The 9880-nt window shown below is 38.3% G+C and overlaps 2 protein-coding genes across 2 annotated transcripts in view; one reads left to right on the forward strand and one right to left on the reverse strand.

Annotated features, from left to right (window-relative positions):
- Positions 1–1680: 1680 nt before the first annotated feature.
- On the reverse strand, positions 1681–3065 carry CAPZA3 (capping actin protein of muscle Z-line subunit alpha 3). The gene is given in 6 exon segments (XM_039708265.1): positions 1681–1796; positions 1799–1947; positions 1949–2018; positions 2054–2140; positions 2209–2310; positions 2675–3065. Coding segments are annotated over 6 exon segments (915 nt in total).
- A 50-nt stretch (positions 3066–3115) lies between these two features.
- PLCZ1 (phospholipase C zeta 1) overlaps positions 3116–9880 on the forward strand; it is a 45465-nt gene continuing 38700 nt past the window's right edge. The window contains exons 1-3 of the mRNA XM_039708266.1: positions 3116–3159; positions 3511–3661; positions 7241–7475. Of these exons, the coding sequence (XP_039564200.1) occupies positions 3116–3159; positions 3511–3661; positions 7241–7475 (430 nt within the window). The remainder of the gene's footprint in view (positions 3160–3510; positions 3662–7240; positions 7476–9880) is intronic.

The following is a 9880-nucleotide window of genomic DNA, read 5'->3' on the forward strand; positions in this document are numbered from 1 at the left end:
TATTCCCTCTTTTTTGTTCATGTTTAATATTCGTGAAAAATGTGATTTTTTCTAATCCAGATTTTCTAGTGTTATATCTGTGTCTATTAGCACATAAATCTATGCCCAAAATTTCTTCTCTTTTTTGGTACTGCAGATATAAGCCACACTCCCAACAGGCCATCTTCATTATAGCAGCCCGGGCCTGCATAACATTTTTAATATAATTACTTTTATTTTCAATAAAGAAATAATCACATATTCAACCAAATTCCATGTAAAGACAGCTGCTTGCTCGTTGAATGGTGTCCAGCAGCAGCACAGGCACTAAAGGATTGGTGGATTGGTGTTGGATGGATCTCAGCAGCAGCTGTGGGGTGAAAAGAGAATGACCCATAGGTAATGCAGCTCTCTCTGAAGAACCCAGGGAGCACAGAAAATGCTCCATCTTTCTCTCTGTTCAACTGCTTTGGTTTGTCTGGGAAATTAATTATCATATCCAAGTACACAGAGAAAGGAACCTCGCAAATCAGAGGACAGTAAGTATGCAAAATCTTAATTTTCCTTCAGAAGAGTAACCTGAAAATGCCCATTTTTTCAGCATGTTCTCCTTGAAACCGTAGCAATGAGTAGTTCTTGATGACATTTTAAAAGTAAGACAATGAAAGCAATCATGGCCAGTCAGCAGTGAATCTCTAAAGCCACAGATGTGTATTTATTCATACAGATGACTATTTACAAAGGGAGTGTTCAACCCGTGTGGCACTGCAATTCCCACCAGTCATGAGGAACAGCAGCAAAATGTTATGCTTAGATTAAAAACATCTAGTATTTGTCAGAATAATGCTTAAATGTTCACACTTGTTTCCTAAGTGTAGTGTTTACTGTAGTGCTTGAAATGAAACTTTGTTTCTGTTGAAACTCTAATTAAAAGTTATGTTTACAGAAAACAGCAAGGATGATAGGCATTTGTAATAATTTGTGATAAATGTTAGGAAATAATCACTATCACAGTTTGAAAGTAAACCAAAATCACATTCCTTTGGCCTTTGTAATAAATACTGGGAGAGAGGGAGTAGCATTACTTTATTCTTTAATGCTGCAATACCCAGCCTACATGCCTGGTCAGTCCTGAAATATGTTCTGCACTAGCTATAAGAAATTTATTCCTCCAGTGTCCTGCTCTTCCTTTTGTTCATGAGCCTGTGTTAGGCATTCAGAGATAAATGCACAAGCAAAGCCTGAAGGCTGAATTTACAGGGGTTCTGTAGCAATGAAAGAAATCTAGATATTATGTCCCAATATCTTTGCCTATCTACCTTAACAACTTCCTTAAAATCAATGTTTCATTTGTTACATATGTGAATATAATTTTGGTTAAAATTACAAAAGAAGATAAGAATTTGCTTACTATCTCACCTGTAGCACTGTGCTGCCTTTGACATTTTGAACATTACCAGTAAAGTACTTGAAAAGTACATGAAGAAAGTGGAAAAAAAAACAAAACAAAACAAACCAAAACCAAAAAAACCCCCAGATTATTTCTAGTCGCTGCAGACCTGAATTATTTTTAAAGTGGTGATTGACTGATGGAAGTCTCTGTACTCTCCTGAGTGATCCAGAAATAAATCAATTAAACAACTCCATTTTGTCTTTTCCCCCTGTTTTTTTTTTTTTTTTTTTTTTATTTAGGCCATCATATCAAAGATAGTATTTCAGCAAGCATTGAGGCACTTCAGCATTGGAGACCTTGATGTTCAGATGCTGATCATTCCATAGTTTATTCCAGTTCATATAAGTGTGAGTAACAGGGAATTCCTCAACAGATTTTTCCCCCATATATCCTCTGACAAAACCTGAATGTTTTCCAGAATGTCAGTACAAAACTTGGTGTCCTCAGCTTTCACAAGTTTCATAAAACCTGTGGCAAACTGCCTTTGGTCTGTCACATTTACAGTCTCATTCAGGCTTGCTGACAGCTACATGGGAGCTGGCAACTTTGAAGCAGTTTGCCTGGGGAAGAATCCCTGTAAAATGAGCGGGGAAAGGGATATGGGAGATGGGAAATGGGAAATGGGAAATGGAGTAAGGACTAAAGTCCAGCCTGATTTCCAAAGGCTGTCCCAGTGATTCGAAGGCTGATACTGGTGTACTGTTGTGCCTCAAAGCATGAGGCACATGAGAGCCATGAGAGCAACTTCCTCAAAATCCTCTTGCCAGGAGGACAACATGGACACACACAGCTGCTCTTGCCCAGGCTGGTTTTGAGGACACAGCAGTTCCCTGCCGGGAAGTGGCAACTCTGATGGCCTTCTAGCCCTTTGGGGTGGCCTTCCAGCCATTTTGGGATGGCCTTTCAGCCCTTTGGGATGGTTTCCCAGCCATTTTGGATGGCCTCACAGCCCTTTGGAGTGGCTTTCCAGCCCTTTGGGGCGGCCTCTCGGCATTCCCCACATCCACCATCACCCTGTGCTGTGGAGCCGGCTGGTTCCCCAAGGCCCAAAGAAGGGGTTTCGCCCCAGGCTGCTGCACTGTGTTCGTAGCACAGTGCTCCTGGTTTTTTGGGGCAAGATGTGGTGAACTCCTGCCTCACCAATTTGTCACCTCACCAGAGCAGAGACACCTCGGACAAGCTGGCCAAAGTCCCCAGGAGGACACTGGCACCGTTGGTTGCAGACGGCCTACTCGGCCTCACGCAGCTCCCGCCATGGCTGGGGCGTGGGATATCCTGAGGGTGGGAGATGATGGATGAGGACAGGGCCTGGGAGACGCTTTGTGCTGGAAGGACAAGGCAACACGATGGTGGCAGGGTGGTGGAGCGGTGGCAGGAAGGGGCCTGTGCAGTTTGTGACATCACCAGAGCGGCCCTGGAGGATGGGGGGGCGAACGTTCCATGGCACTCGAACAGCACACAGCGGGCATGAGGAGCCCACTGTGAGCCCAAGCGGGGCTGGCGATGCCACTGCACTGAGGGGGCTGGAGCACAGCCACCATGGATGAGAATAGATATCCTTTTTCTCTGCCGCCTTCTCCTCCTCCTCTCTCCTCCCTGCCCTGGGCCAGCTGTCATTGAGACCTTCCGACATGTCTCCCCTCAGGCCTGGAGGTGGCCTGGGCACACAGGAGGGTGGCAGGGATGGCCTGGGGCAGCCAGTCCCATCTGCCAGGGCTGTTGATAAGGTTTTGGTGGGCACAGTGCCTGGGGCACTCATTCCTTGGTGTTTCTTGGCATTTCCCAGCGTTCCCTGCTGCTGCTGAGTCCCCTCGGCCTCCCCACATTTCCCTCCTCTCACTGCACCCCTTTCTGCACCCTGAGCACCCCCTGGCCTCCTTCACACCCTCCCTTTGGCCATTCTGCTCACTGCCCTCCGAGTCTCTGAGGACAGAAATCTCTTCTTGAACACCCCGGGGCCTGCTACATTCTCACAGTGATGTTCTAGAGTATGAGAAAAAGAAAGCACAGTCTTAGGTTTAGCAAAATTAAACTTCTCCCCCTCATCCCCCTCATGAATGGGCAATTTCATGGGCCAGAATCTTCCTTAACCTCGTGTCTCATACATGGTTTTGGAGTGTCATTCGGAATGATTTCCAGAGTGGGAATATTGATTTAGAAGGTTGCATGAGACTGCTTGAAAAAATGCAAATAAATTTTGATGAAGATCATTTAAAACATATTTTCAAGGTAAGGTGTATTTACATTAAGCAATTAACAGTTTAGAAGTTCAGTTACACACATCATACATTTGCTGATTTTTTTCAAGTTAATTTTTTGGGAAATGTATTTTGTGCTAGAGTGGCATGCAAAATCAGCAAAGAATTTTCCTCCTCCAGGTCTTTTGTTTCTGTGTAAAATAGATAATCCAGGGCTTGCATTTGAATCACAATCATTTAGATTGGAAAATACCTCTAAGATAACTGAATCCAGCCATTAATACATTGAAAAGTCCATCTCTAAACCTTGTCCCTAAGCACCACATCTACATGTCTTTTAAATACTTTCAAGGAATGGTGACTCAGACACTTCCCCGGACAGCCTGATCCAATGCTTGACAACACTTTCAGTGAAGAAATTTTTCCTAATAGCCAGTCTAAACCATCCCTGGCACAGCTTGAGTCCATTTCTGCTTGTCCTACTGCGTGGTGCTGGGAGAAGAGACTGACATCCACATAACTCTTTTCACCACAACAAATTAGTGTCAGATGGAAACCACATCATTCTTGATTCACAGGGGTTTTTCTGTGACACGACCACACTTGAGAAAACTTGAAGCATTCTGGTTTCATCCTATTCAGCTTCTTCTGTGATCAAGCTAATGAGCAGACATGTGCCCGTCTGACGCTGGGCAGAGCCATGAGGGCAATTTCCTCAAAATCCTCTTGCCAGGAGGACAACATGGACTTGTCTGAGCTGCTCAGGCTTTAGATCCAGCACACATTCATTCCATTCTCCTCTATACCTCTTCTGCAGTGTTTAAGAGGTGTGCCTGAATGGATGGGAATTGCACTCTAACCCCCATGGAAAGGATTTGGCCTTGAGATGTGTCTGAGAGATTTCCATGAAGGTTACATGCTATAGCTAGAAACTGGACTTAATAATTTACTTTAGTGTGGGCAAGGAAACTACTACCAAGCAGATCTTGTCCCAGTGAGCAAATACTGCAAAACTGTGTGCCTTTGCACATACTGGGTCCTGGTTTGGCAGAGGAGAATTAACTATGGCAAGTCAGAAACTTTTAGGTCATGAGAAGATAGGTACTAAGTTTTCCTCATCCTGTCTTCCTCCCTCATTTTTGTCAAGCCAAGGTAGGACCAGCAGCATGAGCTCAACCCTGGCTAGAGAGGCTTCCTGTGGTTTTGGAACTTGCAAGGAGATATTTGCCAACCTAGAGAACTTCTTGAGGATTTAAAAATACTTCTCATTGTTTCCTCTATCTTCCCCTGACTTTGGTTTCTGGCAGGAATTTGAGAGTGATGGTCAGCTGTGGGTAGAGAAATGAAGAATCATTTGAGGGAAGTGATCTGCAAAGAACAAGTCTGATCTGGTTCTATTTAATAACCTATTATACCCAATAGCCTGATCTAGTTATTTATAGCAGTACTGACAGGTGTTCTTTGCTATTTCAGAAAGATTTACAGGTGTTCAGTAGTTTGGGGGGCTCAAATATTTAATCAGTGTAATAACATGTAAAAATTCAAAGCATTCTGGAAGGGAATCTTACTGACATCATTGTGAGTAACTACACATCAGCAGTTAATCTAATGGTTATACATAGCACAATACATTTTATAGAAAACTAATTTAAAGGAATAATCTGCTTTTACCTTGTCTGTTCTCTTTGAGTTTATTTTACTGTAATACTCTTTCGAGCAATATCAGAATTATGAACACTAAGGTTTTAAGGAATAATAAATTTTCATACAATTTCTCTCAAGACTCTTGGCTCTTCTTTTTCTGAACAGCAAAGATTTGATGTGCATTAATAAAAATAGGAATGACAAAAATCTACCACCAAAAGTTGTAAGAATATCTTTTTTATAGTGACATGATTTTTATCACTTTAATTTGGAGAGCTCTCTTGTGTAGTATTATTGCCTCTATTTAATTAAAAGGCAACTAAAATAGAAACTTTAATTTTTTGCCCAGCTTCTCTTTGTGCCAGTAACTAAGTGAACATCTTCCAAGTTCTGATAGACTGTTTATTTCCAAAATAAGTTGGTATTCTCTTTGCTTAATGGTTATGAGCAAATTTGCTGTATTGTTAAGAACATTAAAAATTGGATTGAGGATATCAGCCTTAGGTGGGGAATTTCTCAGCAGTAATGAAATGTCTATAATTAGCATTTTTACTTGCTAGTGATTTTTGTTAAAAATCATTATTCTCTTTCACAAACTCAAAGCAAATACTGAAGTACTGATTTGTAAGACTTTTTCACTAGAACTCCTCATGAAATTTAATTTTGTACTTGTTTCAGTTATCTAATATATTTTTACTCCTATTGTTGTACTTATTCAGGTACAGTAAGAACTGTACTGCATAGGAAGGAACTGGCAGTGGATCATTAAATTTTAGGTTTTATGGTATGGCTTCAAAACCAATCTAATTTAGCAGTAATCCAAAATCTTGATCAAAGAGCAGCCAGAGCTCAAGTAAGCAATTTCCTGTTTATAGACACTTTTGTGGAAGCCAACCCAGCCACTGTAAGTGCCATGTTTTGGATGCTGGAACTTGGCCTCTTTGGTAGTTTCTGTTTAAGGAACAAACAATTAGGAATTTTCATCAGCTTACAGTTATGATCACTGAGGCAGTGGATTGCCATTTGTTTGTGATTTTTCTGAGTAATTTTGTCTGCAGATTTCTCTTAATTTGGCAACTTTTAAGAATAATTCAGGCTAAAATGTTAGAAACATTTGTATTTTGTAGCAGTTACTTATTTTGAGTAGAGAATTTTAAAGGACAAATTTAATTGTTAAACCTGAGAAAAACACAAAAAGTAGAAATGGTAAAAAGATATTATTCTACTCAAATTCTTTTGCCCTTTCAACTTTTCTTTTGGCTTTTATGCTGAAACACTGAAATTAATTACTATGCTAACATTTTGTAAGCTCTATGAAAACAACCTTACAATTCAAGAATTCTGAAAGTGTGAATAATTAATCTAAGTTAAACATTCTGGCTTGTTAAGAATAGAACATGATGTCATAGGTTATTATAAAATATCGACTTCAAATTTTAATATTGTTTCTTATTTGAAGTGTTAAAAGGCTTGTGTGTCTTGATAATTTGGTCATCTTTATTTCATTTTTAAGATTACTGGTTGCTGTTTTTGTATGCAAATTTCACTGACAGTATCTAAAATATGGTAAAAATAGCTGTTGGAGAGGTATTATACTAAATATATTTTTCCACTTGATAAGTTTTATGCTGCACATTTATTTTAATGCACACAATTTTAGAGATTTTTCTACAATGTGTTAATGTGTTTAATATCAGAAATGCTTTAAATCTAAATTTATTGTACTTATTTAGATGCTAATTATGTCATATGGTCCATTTTACTTTATATAAAATATTTGTAGCACACAAAGTGTAATCTAAAAGTTGAAGAGTGTAATCTGATTGTAGTCACTGTTGCCTGAGGATTCTTCTATGATTCCCACTCCTACGGTCAGTTATAAAAAAATGTTTGGTGCATAATTTTGCAGATATGCATGTTGCTTTATTGATTTTTTTAAAAATTATTTTATTGCTTTTTTCCTCAGAAAACCACTGACAAGCAGACAGGAGATAAGATTAACATGGATGACTTCAAAGCAGTTTATCGAGCTCTTGTTCACAGACCTGAATTTGAAGAACTATTCAAGGCTTACTCAGTTGATGGCAACATTCTACCTGATGGCCAGCTCCTGAAATTTCTTGCAAAAGAACAATTTCAAACTGAAGCTAATGAAACAACTGCCTTAGAAATTATTATGAAGTATGAACCCATTGATGAAGGTATGCATAGTTAGATTATTTGATATCTAGCTCTGATTTATTATGCTTCTCTCAATGACTGTGTTTTGCAAAACCTCATATCTTTATTTATTTTAAAGCATGCCTTTTCATCTATTAATTATTTTTTTCTTTCTGTGTTTTAATTAATTTTCATGGTGCCCTCCTTTCTCTGCTCTCCCTATTTTTTCTGTCATTTCAAAATCTTTTTTTTTGGTAGTCCTTCTATAATTCTGTCCTTCAGTTCATTACAAACCATTTCAATTTGCTTTTCTTAAGGTTCTTATCTGCTATTCTTCTTGTCTGCTCGTTACACTGTCTTCTCTCCCTTGAGTCATTTAGTGATAATGCAAGGCCTCAGAGAAGACTTTGTTGTCCTTCTGACTTCCTTGCAGAAGCACTGGGATAGATTTTCAGAGGTGCCTGGTCACCCTTTCTGAATCATGAGATGAAGAGGGGTTCATAAATCTCTAACATGTTCTTCACCTATTTAAAGGTGCCCCAAGCTGGGGTGTAACACTTCTGCTGAGCTTCACTGATTTCAGCTTGTGGCAAAATAGACCACTGAGTTATGAAAAGGATATAGCTATGTTTTGTTGCAAGATGTTATTTTGTTCAGTGGAATGTATTTAATTCTTTTGTTTCCTTGGTTCCCAGTCTTTGAAAATGGGTGGAATTGATAACTGGTTAAGAGAGAAATAGAAAAACTACAAGGAGAAAATATTTCTTCTGGGATAAAATCTTGGGGTTTTCTATGCTGACCTGTGGTAGAAGAAGAAAATGGAAAATGTCACTTTTTCAATGAGAAACAGAAGAACAGTTGGTGTTTCATTAAGAGGCATTTACTGTCCAGTAATAGCTGCAAAACACGTGACTCCTTATGCCTTTACTCTTTGAGGTTGCTTTTCAAATTTGACTGTACTTTTTTGAACGCATTCTACTTTTTCAGAGGAACTAATGTTTACTAATTGTAGAAATTACCAGTTTAAAAGGTTCCTTTTATTTTGTGTTACCTGTTTTGATGGGAAAGTTAAAAGCTATAACAGAGTTAAATGATGAAAAATCTTTACTCCATTGGAAAATACCTTTGTACATATCAACTGATGTTTCTATAGGTCTAATTTGATGTCTGGTTTAAATTTCAGATGCTGAGCCAAATTCTTGTTTGTTTCTTCACCTGTGATAAATTTGTTTTTCTCATAATTGGAAGTAATCTTGCTGCACAAAATAATCTCTGTGTTGTTCGTGCTCCTTTGAGTGAATTGAAACTCCCACTCCAACATACTTATTGAAAAGTTCCAGTTATGATTGACATGAGAGATGATTCATATGGTATTGTGATAGACTATTTTGTGCAACTGTCATTCTGAATTTGCTACAGAACATTCTTCATCAGGATGATCTGTTGGACTCATCTGTCACCCTTGCCCTGTGCTTTACAGAGAGGGAAAAGGGCAGCTTTTGACACTTGATTGACAGGTTTGCTAATAGTAATGACCATTCTCTCATCAATGTGATAGCACCGGTATGTCAAGATTAAAACAATTAGGATGTAAACAATGACTACATTTTACATATAAATTAAATAAATCCATTTATAACATTTAGTGCATCCCTAATTGTGCAGAGAGATTTCCAAATATATTGGGACAAATAACTCTGAATTTACTCTCTGTGAGTACTGCAGCTAGTTTAGGAATGAATTACTCTTTCATTTTTATTATACAACTTAAATGTCTAATGTCAAAATGCTACACTAACAGATTTTTTCACGTGTGTGCTAAAAGCCTGCATTTTTGGCAGAAAGAGCCATTTCTATGGAATTGATCACAAAATATGAATATGTGATTCACACCTGACAGTTGTGTCTTATAAACACCCAAAGTTCAGTTTTGTTCTTCCCAAACATCCCATTAACTGCCCATTTTACAATTAGCTATGAATAGAAGCCTCGACTCATTAAATGAGATTAAAGAAAACATGCCAACTAAATGCATTTTTTTAAGCTGGTATATATGTATTTTTTAAAAAAATACTTCTCATTTACATGGATAGTATTAGAGGCACAGTGGGGATAAGAAGGTGCATCCCATTATTATTTATAATGTAGTGCCATTCAAAGTTTCTACTCCTGCCTATTTTACTGCTAGGCAATACAAAAACAGGGCAAAAATGCAATCCTGTCTTGAAAAAAAATCTTGCTTTATAAATAACAATATAAGCCTGGTGCATCTGTCAGATAAGGACTTTGAGTAATCCAGAATGTATTTGTGAAGCAAAATACCATTTTCAGTTTATTACTAGTATACACAGTTGTGAGAGGTTTTTTAGGTTGGTTTTTTTTTTTTTTTTTTTTTTTTTTTTTTTTTTTTTTTTTTTTTTTTTGAGAAAAAAGAAGAATGAAAGAA

Source organism: Passer montanus, unplaced genomic scaffold (assembly GCF_014805655.1).
Source record: "Passer montanus isolate IOZ18808 unplaced genomic scaffold, ASM1480565v1 scaffold20, whole genome shotgun sequence".
Taxonomy (NCBI): Eukaryota; Metazoa; Chordata; class Aves; order Passeriformes; family Passeridae; genus Passer; species Passer montanus.